This window comes from Mastigoproctus giganteus, chromosome 5, assembly GCF_048544385.1.
Source record: "Mastigoproctus giganteus isolate SK-2022 chromosome 5, ASM4854438v1, whole genome shotgun sequence".
NCBI classification, from domain to species: domain Eukaryota; kingdom Metazoa; phylum Arthropoda; class Arachnida; order Uropygi; family Thelyphonidae; genus Mastigoproctus; species Mastigoproctus giganteus.
Window position 1 is genome coordinate 86,468,022 of NC_143579.1, and position 21,370 is coordinate 86,489,391.

Sequence of the window (21,370 nt, forward strand, 5' to 3'; positions counted from 1 at the left end):
GGAATATCAGAATGGGCATAGGTCCAAAGTATACCACCTTTAAAGGGAAAGGAATCATACAGTTAATAATGAGGGAAACTGAGTTGAGTGGTGGTGGTGGTGGTTGAGGCAACTGATAATTGAGATTCTGTTCAGAGAAAGTAAGTTGGGCTTCATCCATGTCATTGATATTGGTACTGGGTACTGTACAAGGGGTTATCAAAAAAAGTTCTGAGAACAGGATATATAAAATTTATTTATAAATTATAGAATAGGTTATTTTGATAGCTTAACGTCTTAAAAAATTAAATTAAAAAATAGTATGTCAGTGTCTTAAGCATTTCTAAAATTTTATTTTTTCTGTTGATAAGCAGAAGAAGAATGAATATCCAGCAAGTCAAGCATAATTCAGTAATAAAATTTTTGACCCAAGAGAACAGAAATATTAAAGAAATCTGTGAAAGAATGACTTGAGTGTTTGGGGAAGTGTTACCCTGTTATGGTACTATTGCAAGATAGCTGACAGAGTTCAAAAGAGGACAGAAGTCAGTTGAGGATTTTTGGTCAGTCATCTGAAAAATTTATTAATATAAATTATATAAATTATTTTAATAACAATACATGGGCATTTGAGAATGTCCATAAGGGAAAGAGTCCCTATGTAGGTGTGCCTGCAGTGGTGCTCTATCCCACACTAGCCAGGGCTGCAAAGCCATGGTGGCCAGTGTCAGCATCCCACACCACACTGGCTAAATAGCCATAAATAGTCTTAATTAGCTATTTTATCTTTAAAATGAACTGCATTTTTTTTATTCAAACTGGTCAATAGGTCTACAAATGTTGGTGAAAAAGCTGCTAGTTAGGACTAAATTTGCAAGTGCCCTCAATTTCGCTCAGGTACAATAGGAGAAAGTACATGTTGAGAGCCTTGTCAATCAATTTAAACCAGGAGAGAATGTGCAAGGCTCATGGGGTAGAATTTTTCTGTGTGGTCTGTGCTTGTTAATAGGAGAGTGTTTTTACAGGGATGAGGTACATTTAAATAGAAGGGGTGCAAGAATGCAGCTGATGCTACTGAGGCAGTGATAGATGGGTCGGAAAGATGCTAGCACGAGGGGGGGATACACAGACTAATAGAGATTAACTAGAGCCACCAGCAGAGGTGAAAGCGATTCTTGCACCGCCTCTCCTGGAATATGCAGTAGCCTGGACTGGGTTGTCACAGAACAAGTAAATACATTAATTGCATTAGGGTAACTAAGACTAAGAACAGGTGCATATGTACTTGCATGTACACTAATCCTAGGAGCAGTGAAAATAAATTTGATGAATCTGAAGTACAGATTAAGTAAGCAAAGGCAGACACTGAAGGGATACCGGACATGGTATCACTCATACATAAGTGATGCTGTATTTGAATACAGGAAGTACAATGTATACAGGAAGGGCAGACACGACAGGAGGGGGGGGGGAGTGACAGAAGTTATGCTCTTAGTTCAGAAGTATAAAATCTAACACAGTGCATTAGGTCAACGTGGGTGGTCAGTGCAATGTTGAGTCAGTTTGGTGTGACATAAGCACAGATAAAAAGGAAAAATGAGAATAGGAGTGTGCCACAGGAGTGTTAAATTGACTGTGATGAGTATACCTTAAAACTATGCAAAGAAATTAGAGAGTGGGACAGTAAATAACAACGTCCTATAATGTGGGATTATAACTTTCCAGATGTTGACTGGAATTTGTGGATTGGTCAAACACACACACACACTAGCAAGACTTTTGTGGATTTACTGGATCCATTAAGAATCTGCAGGTAAAGACCCACAGGGTGACAGTGACCACAGTGTACTGATGCAGAATTTACTTAAAGACAACTACTGTCAAGGGTAAAGGGAAATGTTTTTGCTTTCGTAAGGGTGACTACAGTGGTCTCAGACTGTCTTTAAATTCTATGAAATGGAACTGACTGATGATGTTACCAACAGTAAATTCTAAATGGGAAGCATTCAGGGAAATAATCATTGAAGCTACTAACTTTTCATACCAACTAAGAAATACTGTTCAGGCTTAGACCTAAATTGATGTCAGATGAACTGATAAGATTAGTGGCAGATTAGAAAAATGCGTAGGATGCATATAAATTATTAGGTGGTACAGAGGCCTATAATAAACATTAACTAGTCTGTAATCAAGTCACAAAAAGAGGCTAGGCTAGACTATCTAAGACAGATTACAAGGTCACTAGTAAAGAATGTGAAAACAGCAGCAAAGACTTCAATGCTTCAATTAATAGGAGAAGGAAGGGATTAAATAACATTGGTTAAATAAGAGGGGTCAATAACATTGATGACCCTGCTCAAGTTGCTGACAAACTGAACAGGTATTTCATATCTACATTCACAGATGAGGAATTCTTTGGGGGGGGGGGAGAAATACCAGTTTATCAAACGCTAGCAGGGAACTAAGTGATTTTGTGATAATTGAAATGAAAGTGGAAGAGAAATTGCTGAAATTAAACATACAAAAGGGTACCGCAGTCATGGCATGGATTTGTTAAGGGAACAGCCTTGTCTGACCAATTTGATTTGATATTATGATGCAGTAACAAAGGAACTGGATGTGAAAAATAGATTTGATATCATATACTTGAATTTCAGGAAGGCTACTTACATACAAGACTGCTGTAAAAACTGGTGCAATGTGGCATTAAGGACAATTTACTTCTGTGGATAAAGGAATGGCTGAGTGGGAGAAGAAAGAGTGGTATCAATGAGCACTGCTCTTTGTGCACTAATGTTATAATGGAGTTATCCAGGGTTCAGTTCTGGGTCCATTATTGTTTTAAATATATATTAATAGTTTTAATTATAACTCATTCACAATATGATATAGATTAAAACAATGTCAATTTAACTACTTTGGTAGATGGCTACAAATAAAACTGATGCATTTGCACTAACCTATATGTTAGCATATTTATTAATAATGATGAAGGCATATCAGGCTAAATGTCTAAGTTTGCAGATGATACAAAGGTATAAGGTATGATGAGACATCCAGACCTGTACTGCATACAAGTCTGGATACGTCATTTTAGGAAGGATTTAGGGCTGCTGGAATGGGTACAGAGAAGGGCAATGAGACTGGTGAGGGGAACAAAGGTGTACTCTTTCCAAGAAAAATTAAGTTCTGGAAATTGCAGCATCTGGAGATTGGCATCTATAGGGTGATCTGATTGAAGTGTTGAAGGGCTTGCATAGCTTCAGAAAACTCACTGCTGACGGGTTTCTTCCTCTTGCTAAGACTATGCACACGAGAGAATATAAATTCAAATTGAGGCAGGATGGTTGATTGTTGGAACAAACTTCCATCTGCAGTTGTGTAAGTGGTTAGTTTGAATTTACTCAAGTAAGAACTACACAAATTCTTGGAGAGAATAAACAGGTGAGGGTTTGTTTTTTTTACGATGCTCTATAAGCTTGCTTTCTTGCATCATTTGCAACTACTAATGCTAACACTAAAATATATATATTTAAATTGTACATAATTACTCAGAATTTTACATAATTCTGAGCCACTCCATATAAAAATTATTAAAAAAACTGGCCACTTTTCAGGTTTTATATAATGATCACTGAATGACAGTAACTGTAACTTCATTTTGAGTAAACAATGAGGGATATTGTAGAGTGTGACTTTAACTAGACCATACAATTATATCTTAGCATGAATTTGACTGGGTTCTCCTAGGAAGCAAGAAATGTATACAGTGGTCTCTCTCTCTCTCTCATGACTGTGATTTAATTTCATATTAATATTTATGTTCAGCAGATAACACCTAGACTGGAAGAAAGTTTTTGACCTCTGCTTTAAGCTAAATAAAAACAAAATAATTTGCTGTTTTAAAGCAGCCAATATATTACTGTCCTATAGGACAATGAACCAGCCCTTCTAACAGGATAGGTGTCACACAAGTGTCTTAACCATTATGCCCATCTGCATGATAGTTAAGGCACTAAGACTAAAAAAAAAAAAACTAGCAGCTGTTTTAAAGCCACCAACTGTAAATAAATATCTTTTACTAAGTAGAATGGGGAATGAAACAGTGACAAATTAGAGAAATGATAAATTTATTATCCCAGTGTCGTTTTGATGTACACAATTTTGCTGAAAGTATTTGTTATAAAGTATTAAATAAAGCTTATCACAGAGCTAATAAGCAAAACAATTTATATTTTATATTTTCATTGTATGCATTCTTTTCAATGGCATTATGATGTAATAGAATAAATTAAAATCATACTTGCCTCAAAAATACAGACGACAAAGCGATGAATTATTTCCAATGTTACAATCTCTGAAGTCACTTCCATAGCCATCCTATAGTCCATCTTATCATCTCTCAGAAGGTCAAGATCATATTTATCTAAATTACTAATGCCAAGGAAAACAAAGGGAGAGAAAAATTATATAAAACATATAAATGATATTAAATAATTGGTATGTGTTATATATAGATGTAATATTATTACAGTAATATAAGTACTGTTTATGAATTTTTATAAACATTGCATCAACTTTTCCCTTCTTATCTCATGACAATCCACTTTAATGTATTAGAAAGTACAAAAAATAAAACTACAAATTAAGTAATTGCACATGGCTATGATACAGTTCCAAGCATTTAAGCAAAGTCAATACTGAATATTTCTGGCAATTTGTTTTCAGTAGTCAAAACAGCACTTGCAAGCAGCCCACAAAATCTGCAGTTTCTCTACAGGAAGAATTTTGAGTTCCTGGGAACAATATGTTTTTTGGAAAATTTTTCTGTCTTTTTGACTTAATTAACATATTAAATTTGTCTTCAATAAATAGTTCAAATAGTCTTAGTCACATTCGTTAGCTTATTTTTAAATTTACCTAGAGATTTTGTAAGTTAAATCTTAATACACGTAGAACCTCTGTATCAGTGATTTTCTGTGAATATAACTTGTAACTTGTATTGTAGCATGTCATAGTGGAATTCTAGTGTTTAATTGTAGTAAACAGGTATCTCGATAGTTTGAATCACGTAAGTTGACATTAGTTAGATAATTTTGTTATCTCTTACAAACGAAATAGATAATATAATTATCTATTTCTATTATACAACTATGCTATACCATTATGTTTACTAAGTAACGGTACAGCATAACACAAATAACACAAACCTGATATGCTAGTACAGTATGTGATATTGCTGCATAACTGGTGAATTAGAGTAATACTTTGCATTTAAATATATTAGTTAAGTGTAGTAATCTCAGTTTTAAAGAATTTAAATGGAAATCATGTCCCAGAATAGAGCAGCAAATACAGGCTCAAAGCAGCAGGCGTGTTGTAGCTCAGGGTAAAACTGAAGGGGACAATTTTCCTACAAATAGAAATGTACTGTTTGTGCAATTTTTCCAGACTATTGTGAAAGCGAACGTGATATAGCCAGGTTGTGTGTTTGTGCGTGTGCTGCAGAGAGTGTGAAGAAATGGTATCAACTCAGAATTGTGATGGGCCTTTATGAGAACTTGATGGACCCCCTATTTTTGAGGGCATCCACCCTACTCTTCAAGCTCTCATCTACTTATATCTCACCTACTGTTCGAGCTTGAAGAGTAGGGTGGATGCCCTCAAAGGTATTAAATAGGGGGCCCATCAAGCTCTCAGTTGCTTGACTCAAGGCCAGAGCTCACACTTGAGCATCAGGCGTTATTGTGTTATTTGGTTTTTAGGAGCATTAGCAACTAAGGCCATATTGCTCCGGGATATGCGGTGGTCATTCCCTGACCTTTCCGCAAACTCCGTATTTGATGGTGACGGGCTCGAACCCCGGTCTAATCAAGAAACGGGTGCTACGCACTGCTGCTTCTTCCCACCTGGCTACGGAGGCGCAAGCATCAGGCAACACAACTGCAATCCCCAGGGCAGAATGCTCTGAACCCACAGGAACTAGCTATCATTGATGACTATTATCAGGGAAACAGAAAATATATTGTGCAAAAAAAAAATAATAAGTGGAATAGAATTAGGGTATGCCTGCAAGGGGGCAAAAGTTGAAGCCACTGTAGAGCAGATATCATCTTTTAAATTCATGAAAGGTGATATTGTTGTACATATTGGTGGTATTATTTAACAACTGACTTATTTAACAAGTAAAATGTTGAGGAAAAGTCACAAGTTAGGGATGAATTTGAAAGTATATGCAATTCTACTCAGGTACAATAGGAGGTGGTATATGATGAGAGCCTTTTTGATCAATTGGGCTCCGGAGAGAGATTGTGCAAGGCTCGTGGCAGTAAAATTTTTCTCAACATGGGCAGTGCTTATTATCAGAAGAAACTACTTCTAGAGGGTATGGGATACAATTAAATAGAATGTAGTAGTAGTAGTAATGCAGGCATGTGATGCAAGAAAGCAAGCACTTACGACCTTATGTAGCATCAGACTGAAAAAAAAAACAGAAAAAAAAAACACAATTTCACACATCCATTCCCTCTAAAAGTTTGTCCAGTTTCTTCTTGAATTTATTTAAGCTTTCAATGTCTGAAACAGATGGAAGTTTGTTCCAGCAATTAACCACCCACTGGTTAAAGGCAAATTTCCACACATCTAGTCTACAACTGCCTTTCTCAATTTATTCCCCTCCCCCTCAGGTTCATAAATTGAGCAAGTGAAAGAATCCCATCAGAATTGAGCATGCTCAACCCATTCAAGGCCTTATACATCTTAATCAGATCACCTCGCAGGTGCCTAGTCTCCGGGCGCTGCAATTTACAGAACTTAAGCCTTTCTTGGTAAGAGGACTCCTTCATTCCCCTGACCAGTCTTGTTGCCCTTCTCTGTAGATGCTCAAAAAAATCTACATCTTTCCTAAAATGAGGCCTCCAGACCTGTATACAGTACTCAAGGCATGGCCTGACCATTGCCTTAATAAAGGGATAATCAACTCCTTTTCCCTACTAGCAAAATTCCTGTATATCACAGACATTATCCCATGACCTGCTCTGGCAGCTCATCTGCACTGCTCAGAAAACTTCATATCAGGCTGCATAATTACTCCCAGATCTTTTTCATTTTCTACCACCCTAAGTGTACTACCACACAGTTGGTACGTTTCTCTGAGGTTACTTCTACCCATATGGTATTTGCATTTGTCAATGTTAAATTTCAGTTGCCACTTTTCATCCCATCTGCCCAAATTTTCTAGATCCTGTTGCAGTAGCACATTGCCATTACTGTCATTAATAACCTTGCCAACCTTTGTATCATCTGAAAACTTCGACATTAAGTCTGACATACCTTCATCAATATCATTGATAAACATACAAAGCAACAGTGGGCCCAACACCGAACCCTGGGGGGACTCCACTAATAACATTAGTTCAAGAAGAGCAGCTTCCATGATTACCACTCTCTGTCTTCTCTCACTCAACCACCTTTTTATCCGTTGTAGAAACTTACCCTTAATACCATAATGCTCCAATTTGTACAGTAGTCTTCCATGCGCAACAGTGTCAAAAGCTTTCCTGAAATTCATGTATATGATATCAAAATTATTTCTTGCATCCAGTTCCTTTGTAACCACATCATAGTATCCAATCAAATTTGTCACACAAGACTTTCCTTAATAAACCCATGCTGTGTCTGAATTATTACTGCAGTCTTGTCTACATGATCCTGCAATGCTTCTTTAACCAGTGACTCCATTATTTTCCCCGGAATAGATGTTAAACTAACTAGTCTGTAATTACTCATGTCACTCTAAGACCCCCCTTTGTCAACTGGGGATACATTTGTACATCTTCAGTCTGTGAGGGCTTTCCCTGAGTCCAAGGATGGGCTCAGGGAAAGTTTTTCAGACTCTTATAATTATGGTTAAGTGTTTGTTTACTTCCTCTGCCACCTCTTTTAATATAACTGGATAGATCCCATCTGCCCCAGGTGTCTTTCTTATGTTTAACTCCAAAAATTACTCCTCCATTTTGCTCTCAGTTATTACAAAATCATTAAGCACCTTGTTATAGTCTGAAAAACTTCTAGCAATTTCCTCCCTTAATAACTCCTCATGTTTGAATGTAGATGCAAAATAGTCATTCAGATTATCAGCTATCTGAGCAGGATCATCAACAGTCGAACCATCGATAAAGTGGACCAATCTGATTCATCCCATTCCTTCTAGAGTTTATATAAATAAAGAAGTCCTTGTGTTTTTCTTATCATCCTTTGCCAAAGATTTCTTGTAATCTGCCTTTGCTTGCTAACCTCCTTTGTGACGTGGTTACAGACTAGCTTATATCTGCCATAGGCTTCTGTATCACCTGATAATTTATATACATCCCATGCATTTTTCTTCTCTGACACGAGTCTCATTAGTTCATCTGACATTCATTTAGGCCTAAACCTTGAAAAATATTTCCTTAATCGGTATGAAAAGCCTAGTAGCTTCAGGATTAGTTCTGTGAAACCTTCCCATTTAGAATCTGCTGTTGGTGACATCAGTTGGTCCCACTGTACAGAATTAATAACTGTCTGAGACCACTGTAGTCACCTTTATGGAAACAAAAACCCTTCCCTTTACTCCTAATGGTAATTATATCTTTAAGTAAATCCCACATCAGTACACTGTGATCACTGCCACCTTGTGGTTCCTTAATCTGCAAATTCTTTATACACGGTTAATCACTGCTGATAACCAGATCAAGAGTATTACCCTCTCTGGTTGCCTCTCGAACATGCTGCTACAGGCCGGCCGGGCTAGCCAGGTGGGTAAAGTGCCTGCCTAGCAACCCAAAGGTCGCAGGTTTGAATTCCGCCTCGGGTTTGGATCAAAGTACTGCAAAAACCTTGGGAGGTGCATTATGGCCACAGAAGCCGATGCACCAACAACTACCAAAAAAAATAAATAAATACTGCTACAGAAAACAATCATCCAATAAAACCACAAAAGTCTTGTCAACGTGCAAGTGACCAACCCACAAGTTCCAGTCAATATCTGGGAAGTTAAAATCCCCCATTATAACACAATCTGATTTACTGGCCCATTCTATTTCTCTGTACAACTGTTCATTGTAGTCATTAGACCTATACCGCACTCCTACTCTCATTTTTGCTTACCCAGTGCTTATGTCACACCAAACAAACTCAAACTTGCACTGTCCATCTATGTAACTGGATGCTCTTCCTTAGATTTTATGTTTTTCTTAATTTACAGCATAACCACTCCTCCCTTCATACATCGTCTATCCTTTCTGTTTCACATTGTACTTCCCAAATTCCAATTCTGCACTGCTTATATCTGTGTTACACCATGTCTCAGATATCCCAACAATATCTGCCTTTGATGTCTTGACCAGCACTTCAAATTCATCAAATTTATATACTATACTTCTAGCATTGGTGTATATGCAAGTAAACATGCACCTATTGTTATTTTAGTTACCTTAACACAGTCCATGTATTTATTTGTTTCATAATGACTCCCACTAGTCCCTAAAACCCCAGCACCCCGCACTCCAGGCCAGTGCTTATTCTAATAGAAGCAGTGCAAGAATCACTTTCACCTTTGCCTGCGGCTACCATTAACCTTTTAATCTGTGAATATTTTCCGACCCACCTAACGCTGCCTCTATAGCACATGCAACACTCTTGCACCCCTTCTATTTAAGTGTATCCCATCCCTGTAGAAGCAGTCTCTCCTGTTAACAAACAGGAATGGGTGCAAGAATATTTCTTATGCCATCAAGTCAGCGTAAGGTGGGTCAGAAAACTGGTAGCTTGGGACAATATCTGCAGGCAAAGGTGAAAGTGATTCTTGCACTGTTTCAATTGGGAAGTGCAGCAGCAGCGTGAAAGCAAGGTGGGGTGGGATTTCAAAGCCTGCTGTGAGTCATCGTGGAACAGGTAAATACACGGGCTGTGTTGGAGTAACTAATAGTAAGAACAGCCGCATGTGTACTGCATGTAAACCAATGCTGGGAGCATAGTAAATAAATTTGATGAATTTGAAGTGCTGATCAAGTCGTTGAATGAAGACATTGTGGGGATATCAGAGATGTGGTGTCACTCACATAGAAAGGATGCAAAATTTTAATATGGGGATTACAGGATATACATAAAGGTCACAGTGTATAGTGTATCATCAGGGGTGGCGGATTAAGGATGAAAGAGTCCCCCTCGCCATATTTAAATTTCAGGCCCCATAATATCTATTACATGCTCCATATCTCCTATATTTTGCAACCTTTAATAAATAGTACAGGGATTACCTTGGTCTCTTTATATGACAGCTTCTTTTCCAACTCTCCTAGTCCATCATGGAAAATAATTAAAATACAAAGATGAAATTGATAAAATTCATCTTAATGTGTTCCATACCAACAGTATGACAGCGATTTAATAACCTGGAATCATTGTTGAGACCCCAACACGACTCCAAAAATATCAACTGCAACACAACTATCAGCATAGGAAAACATTATGTTAAAATTACAAACAGACTAAAAAAGTAATATAAAATACGTGAAGATGGATTTATTCCTCAAGTTAGACAAATACTTATCAATGTCTCATGTTCACCGGATGGAATGAAACTAAAAAATGTGCCAATGCAAATGTATTTAAAAGGAAATTTAGTTTTCATCACGCATGCATTTATAGGACCAATCATCTGATATCAAAATGTTAATTGAGTTTCTACAGAGTTTCATTTCACGAGTTTTGGCAATAAGCAACTTACTATAATTATGCTGGATATTAATTATTTTAGCTTCATTAAAGAGGAAAGAATGTTCCTCATTCACAGCATGAAATGCCAACTCTGAAGCGCTCGCCGCGCATATATATATATTTATATAATATAACATAAAAAAAAATATATATATATATATATATTTATATATATACATACAGGTAGTTCTCGACTTTACAAGTTTATTCGTTCCTATGCGCTCATAAAGTGAAAACTCGTAAAGTGGGAATTTATTTCCCATAGACATAATGTTAAAAATAGGGGTTTCATTATCAACAATGAAATTAGTTAACTAATTAGTTTATGTTTACACAATGAGTGATTTATCCAAAGAAATGAAAACGTCACCTGTAAAATCAAGCAAATTATAATAAAAGAGAAATTATTTATGACTTACAAATGTTAAAGAATGTTTATTCTTCTTCATCATCATCATCAACTAAATGCACACTCGTTGATCACTCATTATTGACACAGCACTCGTTGGTTTGTTGCACAAGGAGTCGTCTTCTTCAGAAATGCTCCAAGAGGCATTTATTTCCAAGATAATCTTCTCTTTTCTTTATAAATTTCAATGGCATGCATAAGCATTTTTTAACGGAACGCACAAATTGCAACTAACATGATTTGCGCAGAGTAACAAGTTTATGAAGCTTAAAAAAAAAAAAAAAAAAAAGGAATGAAGAGAAGATTCTGAAAATTTATATTTTTTATACGATTGAAGATTTCAGTAAAGGGCAAACACCATAATATTCACCATAATAACATAAAAACCCACACAATTCCAGCTATCGGTATTTTCACAAATGCAATAACATAAGAGTTTACTACCCGTTTATAATTGCTTGCAGTAACAGAAAAGCCCATAAACCGGAAAGTGCAAATTGTTTTTATTGTTTTATGGTCGTGACTTCCAGAAATGTGCTTTAGAAAAATATCACAAAGCTGTTCAAAATTGGTTCAATTGGTTCTTATAACATATGATAACGATGAAAGTATAGTGCGCTTAATGATTTGAATTGGTAATTAATAAAATTTACATATAAAAACGACCTTTTAGAGAGTTATATAGCGAAAATTTGAACTTCCACGGTCATGGAATGAATTACCAAAAAACAAATGTGTTATCGGGTTCACATTACAATATTTTCGCGATACGACAGTAACGTACGGTTACCGTTGTATCGTATAGCTACGCGCGTGGTTTGAAATGCGATATTTATGAATGTTTAACATTCATTTTTTGCAATTAATGTTCATATTTTCGATTTTGTTGATACTTAAAAAAAAGAAAAAGAAAGAAAAAAAAAAAACTCGTAAAGCAAGAACTGCCTGTGTGTGTGTGTGTGTGTATATATATATATATATATATATATGTATGGAGATACTAGAATGCCAATGCGTAAAATTAAAGATGTTGAAGGCTTCCTGTTTATTGTATATGTTGACTGTGGTCTGAGGGTTATTAGGATCTATATCTAAATCAAGATAGTTGGCTGCAAGGTTGTTATTATTATTGATTGGTGAGTTTTTCAGGATATATATCGGCATGATCTTGTAGGAAGTTGTGGCAATTTGCTACAAACAAATTGTCTGTGTACCTAAACAAAATTAAAAAACTAAATGAATAATAAAAAATATATATACATATATACGTACATACATTATATATATATATATACATATATACGTACATACATCACACACACACACACACACACACACACACACACACACACACACACACACACACACACACACACACACACACACACACACACACACACACACACACACAAGTGGAGAGCATAAAGATAGGTAGATAGTACCAAAGTGCTAATGTAACTGAAATTATAACTACAGAAAACAAATAATAGAAAGATGATAATAATAGGTAATTAGAAGTACTTAATGCTGTGTGTGTCCTATGATTTCAGCACCTTCTTCTGGGATCAGCCGCCGAAATCAAAGGAAAGAACAGCAAGAAGTACGGCCTCTGTTTCTGACATGAAATATACGCAGTACATGGTACACATGGAAATTCAGTATTGAAGCTAAGGGTTAAAATTTAAATTTAAGTCATGGTTTACGTATATTTCATGGCTGACCCGACAGAGGCAGAATGCAAAGATTAAGAAGTAGGATAACTTACTGAGGCCAAGTAGGTATATGATCGTAGAGAAGGGTCTGTAATGCAGAGGATGGTAATAAAAGTATAACATAAATCCGTTCTGAAATATTTATGGTATAAGATAGCAACCCCGTGTGTAAGAAATTAGAAATTTAAGGAAAAAATCAAAATTAAAATAAAGTAAAGTAAAATTAAATTACGCTGGCTACCCCATGTGTCAGTTAGAAACTAAGTAAGATTAAATTAAATTACGAATATATATAATAGGGGTGGGTATTAAACACGTGAAGTAATGCATCCCAGGATTGAAAGGAGTAAAAAGCTTGCAAAGTAGCATTAAATAGTCGCTAAACTTTGTTTAGGTGAGAAGTGTTTACAGCAGAAAAGGAGCATCTCGAATATTGCGTTCGATAAACTAATGGCTCACAAGAAATAAAAATATACAGAAAGGTAGGAAAGCATAAAGAATACGGAAGAAGACACAAATAGATCTTGCTCGGGCAGTTCAGGGTTGCTATTGATATTCCTATAGTAGGAGCCTAAACATAGTTCTGTGAGCATACTTCAATATTTAAGCCAGTTGTGCAATATATAAAGTAATAAAAAGATAAAAAATTTTTTAAAAAAAATGAATAATAAATATGAAATAAAAATATACTCCATGGTTAGCCAATTGGTGAGTACAAGTTTTCTACGTTTGTAAGGCACCAAAGAGACTAGGAGTATAGACTATACATTATATACAAGCCTAGCAGTTATAGAATATCAATTGGCCATGATATTATTGATATATCAATGGTGTCGTTAATCAACTTTTTATATTCAATAATAAGGAATGCTTTTTTGATATGGTAATACAGGTAAGCTGTAGGAAACTGGTTGTACTGAAGCTTACTGTAGAGGTTTCTGATATTGTGATTTTTTTCTATTGCATATAGTGGCTAATCTGATACACTGAGGCAGAATGATATTAGCACGTATGTTTTTGGAGATATTAGAATGCCAATGTGTGAAATTAAAGACATTGAAGTTGAAAGCTTCCTGTTTATTGTATATGTTGACTGTGGTCTGAGGGTTATTAAGATCTATATCTAAATCAAGGTAGTTGGCTGCAAGGTTATTATTATTAGATTTTTCTAAAGTGAGTTCTTCAGGATATATAGTGGCATGATCTTGTAGGAAGTTGGGGCAATTTGCTACAAATAAATCATCTATGTACCTAAACAAGCAGATTTCCGGAGACAATGAGGTTCATACCAGTACAGGTATAGATTTGTAATGATGCAACTACCCATAGGGGTACTATGGTTTGTTGGTAAACTGTTTTACCATTAAAAATGTAATTATTAGCAATGCACAAATTCATTAAGTTGTTCCAAAACGTTGGTTTACAGTCTATTATATGCTTGTATTTATTACACAGATTATTTAGGACAAGCTTCAGATTAGCTTGATTAATGCTGGTGAATAGGCTACGCAAATCAAAGGTTTGTATATGGAATGTATTGCTATTATGCAAGGCTTTTAAAATGTTGTCACCAACAATTTTAAAATAAATTTTAAAACTGTTGGTGACAATTTTTCAAAGCTTTTAAAATCAACAATTTTAAAATAAATTGTTGGTGATAATCCTGACAGCAGGATTATCATCAACAATATCCCCATTCAGTAACTGTTCCAAAGTCTTGCCAGGTTTGTATGCATAGCTGCACTTTCATGAAGTAATAAATCTGAAGCCTATTGGGTTCTTATGGAACTTAGGTATGAAACATATGTATGGAAAATTGTAATTATTAATGTTGAATTTTAATTTTTTGTTGATAGCTATTAACTTTTTCTTATGATAGTGTCATTATTGGTCACAGGCTTGTATGTTTCATGAAAATTGAGTTCAGCATTTAGTCTTTGAAAGCAAAAAGCTTTACATATGAAAGCATAGTTGCAGGCAGCTTTGTCTACAGGGGTGATGATAAACTGGTCATGTAAATTGTTTTTTTAAGTATGGAGATATTGCAGTTGATAGTGGCAGGTGGAGATCCGTGTGATTTTAAGGCTCTTTAATTATTTATCAGTTCTGATGACACAGTATTTACCCACATGCAGAAATATTCGATAGGTGTGTTGTATTTATAAGCTAGCATGAAGCAGAGTTGAGGAGGTCATGATACAACTGCTTTTTGAATGTGGTTAGGCTGGATTTTGTATACAACCTGAATTTCTAACCATATAAAAGAATCTTTCTCAGATCCTGGTAAGGTATTATCTCCAGGTTACCAGTTATTATATGCCCATGGTGGGGATTAACACAAGGCTGTAATTCAGCCTTGTGGCAAATGCATGTGTTGGTGTCTGGTTCTTCTATATCCATATTGGTAGCAAGGGATTTGTAATTACAGGCCAGAAGGCCAAAGAGTTTAGTATATCTGTATCTGGCTTTGATTTTTATATTTTGGCAGTTGGCTGGATTTCAGTTACATTAGCACTTTGACACAATCTACCTATCTTTATACTCTCCACTTATGTATCCATTATGGTCGTTAGGTTCTTTCTGCTTAAATTTAGCAGGCAGTTTCCCTGGTCGATAAACCATCAATTAATTAATTAATAATATTTTATACTTATAAAAAATTATATACATACATATACAGGAAACCCTTGATTAATGCGGTTTTGAACAATGCGGTTTTAATTAGTGCGAAAAATTTTTTTGATACTATCCCCTTAATATATATGCATTATCAAATTTGATTAGTGCGCTGTTTTTTTCTTGCAGTGCTTGGCAATTCACAACGGCGCCTGAAGCGGGAAATATGTGACACGCATTCACCAGGGTCTTCCAACTTAAATGCATGGGAATCGACTCCGAAACGCTCGACAGCAGCACCCCATACCACTCTGAAATTGAAATTTGCTCCAGTAACTCATATTCTTGTATAATTTTAACACCAACGCAGATATTACATCATCATGCTAAATGTACAATTAATGTAGTTTAAGTAGTACATGATGTATGTTTGATTCTGTATTATTTTCGCTCTGATTTTTCACAATTTGTTCAATTTTAATGATTCCTGTATATAGCGTTTAACAAGGATCTGGCACTAATTTCATCTTGTATGAAAGCTGTGTGAAAGTGCTCTGTAAAGTTCTGACTAGTCGCTGGGCAGTTCCTCAGCAATCCTCGACGAGTGTAGAAGTGCGGCAGGCTTATCGCTCATGCTACCAAAACAAATTTTTTTTTTAATTACCTTTCATAGCTATGGACAGGAAAAAGGGTAATAAACGAAAATTCATCACTTTGGATACTAAACTTGACAGCATTAAGAGATTTGATAATGGCGAAAGCAAAGCAAACATAGGTAGGGCACTAGGCTTTGGTGAGTCAACCATACGTGCCGTTTTGAACAAAGCAGGTGAGTATGGGGGAAAAGGCAAAATGGCATCTGCATCTTTAAGTATGCAATGCACTAGGAATAGAAGTCCATTAATGATTGAAATGAAAGATTTGTTTTTTATTTGGTTAGAAGATTGTAATCAGAAACCCATTCCTATTGATGGAAATAACATCAAGATTAAAGCTTTGAGCCTTTTTTCTTCATTAAAAGTAAACAAATATCAAGGGGATACTTCAACATTCTCAGTTAGTAAAGGCTGGCTAGAAAATTTCAAAGCTCGATCTGGCATAAAAAACATTAAATTAACAGGTGAAGCAGCCAGTGCCAATAAAGATGCAGCAGCCAAATATCCCATTGAACTGAAGAAAATAATTGAAGAAAATGGGTATGATTATCGTCAGATTTTCAATGTCGATGAAACTGGCCTTTTATGGAAAAAAATGCCAAAGAGAACATTTTTGGCAAGCAAAGAAGCAACCGCACCAGGTCATAAAGCATCCAAAGATAGATTAACACTTCTACTTGGAGGTAACGCTGAAGGAGATTGCAAATTGAAATCGATGCTAATTTATCGTAGAATGAACCCAACAGCGTTAAAAGGCTGTAACAAGCAATCCCTTCCAGTAATTTGGAAATCAAATAAAAGGGCTTGGGTGACAAAGCAGTTGTTTGAAGAATGGTTCACTATGCATTTTTGTCCTGCGGTCGAAAAATAGTGCAAGGCAAATAATTTAGATTTCAAAGTTCTTTTAATTTTAGATAATGCCCTTGGGCATCCTACCTCACTCACTGATTTAAATAACAATGTGAAGGTTATATTTCTACCACCAAACATGACTTCTTTACTCCAGCCAATGGACCAAGGAGTTATTTCTACATTCAAAGCATATTATTTGAGACGAACCTTTGCTCAGGCAATTCAAGCTACAACTGGAGAAATGACGAACAGCTGCATGAGAACAGTCTGGCAGAATCTTTTGCCTGAATGCGCAAATGATTTTTGCAGTTTCATTAATCCTGTCAACAAAGTTATTGATGAAATTACTACAACTGGAAAAGACCTCGGCTTTGAGGAACTAGATTCAGAAAACGTTAGAGAATTATTGGAATCGCATTCAAAAGACTTAAGTAACGACGATCTTCTTGAAATTGAGCATCAACATGCATACAAGGAAGAAGACGAAAACGAAGCAGAAGAAAAGCAATTTGCTCCCAAAGAAATTTCATTCAAAAAACTTGAATTATTTAATACACTTGAAAAAGCAAAAGAACTCATACTAGAGATTGATCCAGATGCAGAGAGAAGCATGAACGTTCGTCGAGGGCTAGATAAGCAAATTGATTGTTATTGCAAAATCATGGAGGAAAGGAAGAAAGCTACCACTGTTCAATCGAAGTTCGATAAGTTTTTTTTGCAAAAAATTAAATTTAAATCATACTATCTTTTTTTAAATTTATTGCTTAATAATTTAAGAACTATGCAGTGCATTATAGGTACGTATTGAGTAAGAAAAAATATGTTTTTACAATTTTATAATTTTCAAGGATTCATTATAATGATTCCCATTGTTTCTTAAGTTTGATTAGTGCGGTTTTAATATGTGCAGTATATTTCAAGGATTTATTACCGCACTAATCAAGGGTTTCCTGTATATAAATACAGGAAACCCTTGATTAGTGCGATGAGGGCATAGTGACCAGGCTTTGAGGTTTTTTTTTTTTAGAATGCCTCCTCCATTTTTTTTCTTTAATTTCAAATTTTTGGTTTGGGGGGGGGATATGCCCCGTCTGCCCACCCCTGAATAGGCCTCTGTATATATATTTACCCACACACACACACACACATAACACACAAATATAAATACTACAAGGTTTTTATATTTATATTGTAAATAATAATTCCTTGATAAAAATGTAGACTAAGAGGTCAAAAATGCTTTATGTTCTTGACTTGAAAAATAAAGTAATAATAAAAATAATTTTAATAAAAACTTTTAATTTATTTAATGTACAATAAAAAAGGTATAAATTTAGGCACAGTAGGTATGAAAAAAAAGGCAGAATGAAAAGGTATAAAAAGGAATAACATTTAAACACTTAACAAGTTAAGTAAAGCTCTTACATTACATGTTTTCTTGGTTTACTAGCAAATTCTTCAATTAATTCATGGAAATCTAAAGAATTCAAAAATTCATTTTCTATACTTAATTACTGAGTCACGTTTCTGTCATAACACTTCTCAAAGTATTTTTAATCAATTTTAATTTGGAAAAAGGTCTTTCTCCACTGGCATTTGAAATCATTAAGCAAAGGTATATGCAAAATGTAATTTCAATATTTGGAAAAACTTGAACTAAGTTGTTTTCTCTTTTATATAATAATAAAGTTAACATAAATTACATAACATTTGAAATGTGCTCTTTTTGTAACTCTATTTCTAAATTGTTTTATTTAAATGGTAGTCTTTGCTTTCAAACAATTTTTTTCCCCTCTTTTTAATTCTTCTTTATAAAATGAAGTCAAATATTTGGAATATTTAATAATATCATGTTCATCTAAGTTCCTTAGATTTTCAAAAAATCCAAATCATTGATAGATGTTGTCATATGCATTTGAACAATAATTTAAATTTGTAATTAAAGAATCAATAATAGGAAGAAAAGTTTCTATTTTAAACTTTTCGCTTCCTTGCAGTATTATGCCTGGTGTTTTACTTTTTTCATAGGAGTACAGAAGATCATTACGTTTTTTAACATGTAGTAGTGGCATGTGATGCAAGAAAGCAAGTGTATGAGCTTATGCATCATCAGCCAAAAAAAAAAAAAAAAAAAAATCACACCATTCCCTCCAAATGCCTGTCCAGTTCCTCCTTAAATTTATTCAACCTATCAACTTCCACGACAGATGGAAGTTTGTTTCAGCAATTAACCACCCGCTGGCTAAAGGCAAATTTTCACGCATCTATTCTACATCTGTCCTTTCTTAATTTGAATTTATGCCCCCTTAGGTTCGTAATCTGAACAAGTGGAAGGATCCCATCAGAATTCAGGGTGCTCAACCCATTCAAGGCCTTATATACCTCAATCAGATCACCGCGCAGGTGCCTAGTCCCCAGCCACTGGAGTTTCTTAAGTTTGATTTGCAGAACTTAGAACTCTTTTCGTAAGAGGATCCCTTCATTCCCCTCACCAATCTTGTTGCCCTTCTCTGTACACGCTCAAGTAAATCTACATCCTTCCTAAAATGAGGCCTCTAGATCTGTACGCAGTACTCAAGGCGTGGCCTGACCATTGCCTTATACAGAGGGACAATCACCTCCTTTTCCCTGCTTATCAGAATGTTTATCAGAATCATTATAATTGCTATTTGAAGAAAGTAATTTGGCTTGTTCATAGTATTCAAATTTCTCTTTTTTCTTCTATAAATGACACTAAAGATCTTAATAGTTTAAAGGCCAATGGTAAATTTGTTTTTTTCTGCAAAATTTTATTTGTTTTATTCACCACAAGTAAAGTATCATTCCAAAATACATCTAGAAATGATGTTTCAAGCTTTTCGATGCTTTTAATCAATGAAATAGCTTGCATTTTTGTGTCTGTCGATTCATCATCTTTAGAAATAAATGTTTCAAGTGCTTCTTTTATAAATGAATACCCTTCAGTTAATGCAACAACAGGATCAGTTCAAGCTGACCAGCATGTATCAGATAATTTTTTTTTCAACCTTTCATTTAACATTTGAATTGAACAATGAAATTAAAATATTCCATCTATGGGTTGATGAGGTAAAATTAAATAAACAAATTTTGTACAAAACTGAAAAAAATGCTTCACTTCCATAGCACATTCTGCTGCATTAACTCCAATTAAATTTAACGAATGTGATATAAAAGCAATAAAAACTACTAGAGGATTTATGTCTCGAATTCTAGCTCGAAGTCTATTATATTTTCCAGCCATATTAGCTACATTATCATAAGATTGACCCTGGCAGTTTGATGATAGGATATCATGCTGATTTAAAAATTTTGTTACTTCATCATATAAAGCTTCAGCACCATGACAATAAATGGGAATAAATTTTAGAAATCATTCAACAGATGAGCCATTTTTGACATGGCTAATTATAAATGCAAGTTGATCTAAGTAACTTATATCTGGTGTTGAATCAACCAAAATGGAATAATATCTAGCTTGTTTAATTTCTTTTGCAATTTGTGAGAAAACCTTTTTCCCCATCATTTCTACAATTTCTTCACAAATTATTGATGATAAGTAGGATACATTTCCTCTACCTTTATTTCCAAATGAAACCAAATGTTCTTTTATGAATGGATCGAATTCACTTAACTTCTAAAATTCCTAGTCAAACGAGCATAACACGTGTTTACACCACACGAATTTGATCATGCTTTTAGTTTGTTTGTTTGGATTTTTTTGGCGCATTAGCAGCTAAGGCTATAATGCGCCAAGACTATTTGATCATGCACGATCTATAAATAGGGAAATGATGTCGTATATAACATGACCGAATTTGCTTATGCACGATTCACCTTTGTGTTTACAAGAAATTGCAGTCTAACTCAAGAATCACCCCAAACGTACGCAACACAACAGCAATGAAGAGAAGATTCCAAAAATTTCTGTTTTCATGAGTGAAAATTTCAGTGAAGGGGAAACACATTTCATCACAATAAAGCAAAAACTCACAGAAATCCAGCTATCAGTAATATCACAAATGCAATTAGATCGAGTTTACTACCTGTTGATAACAGATTCCATTAGCAGGAATGTCCAATAAACTGGAGAGTGCAAATTATTTTTATTGTTTTATAGTAGGGACCTCCAGAAATGTGCTTTAGTAATATGTAAGCTAGTGTGAATAGATAAATGTGTTTCTGCCTTTACAGCATTGTATATTCTTTGTTAGATGATGGAAAAAACTTGTTTTTAGAGTGTTTTATTCATCCATACATTGATATATATTTCTCTGTCATTGTCAATAATACTAAAAACTATTATTATTATTATTATAAATTTTTATCACTACTTTAGAAAATATTTACACTGAAAATGAGGTCCCCAG

At 34.9% G+C, this 21,370-nt stretch overlaps 1 protein-coding gene across 2 annotated transcripts in view; it reads right to left on the bottom strand.

Annotated features, from left to right (window-relative positions):
* The window catches only part of LOC150085541 (protein FAM8A1), a 100,461-nt gene that overhangs the window by 22,325 nt on the left and 56,766 nt on the right, over positions 1-21,370 (bottom strand). For both annotated transcript variants that reach the window (XR_016546929.1, XM_090373331.1), the window contains exon 3: positions 4,287-4,413. Coding sequence is in view for 1 of the 2 variants with exons in the window: in XM_090373331.1 (XP_090229457.1) it covers positions 4,287-4,413 (127 nt within the window). In the remaining variant the exon portion in view is untranslated. The remainder of the gene's footprint in view (positions 1-4,286; positions 4,414-21,370) is intronic.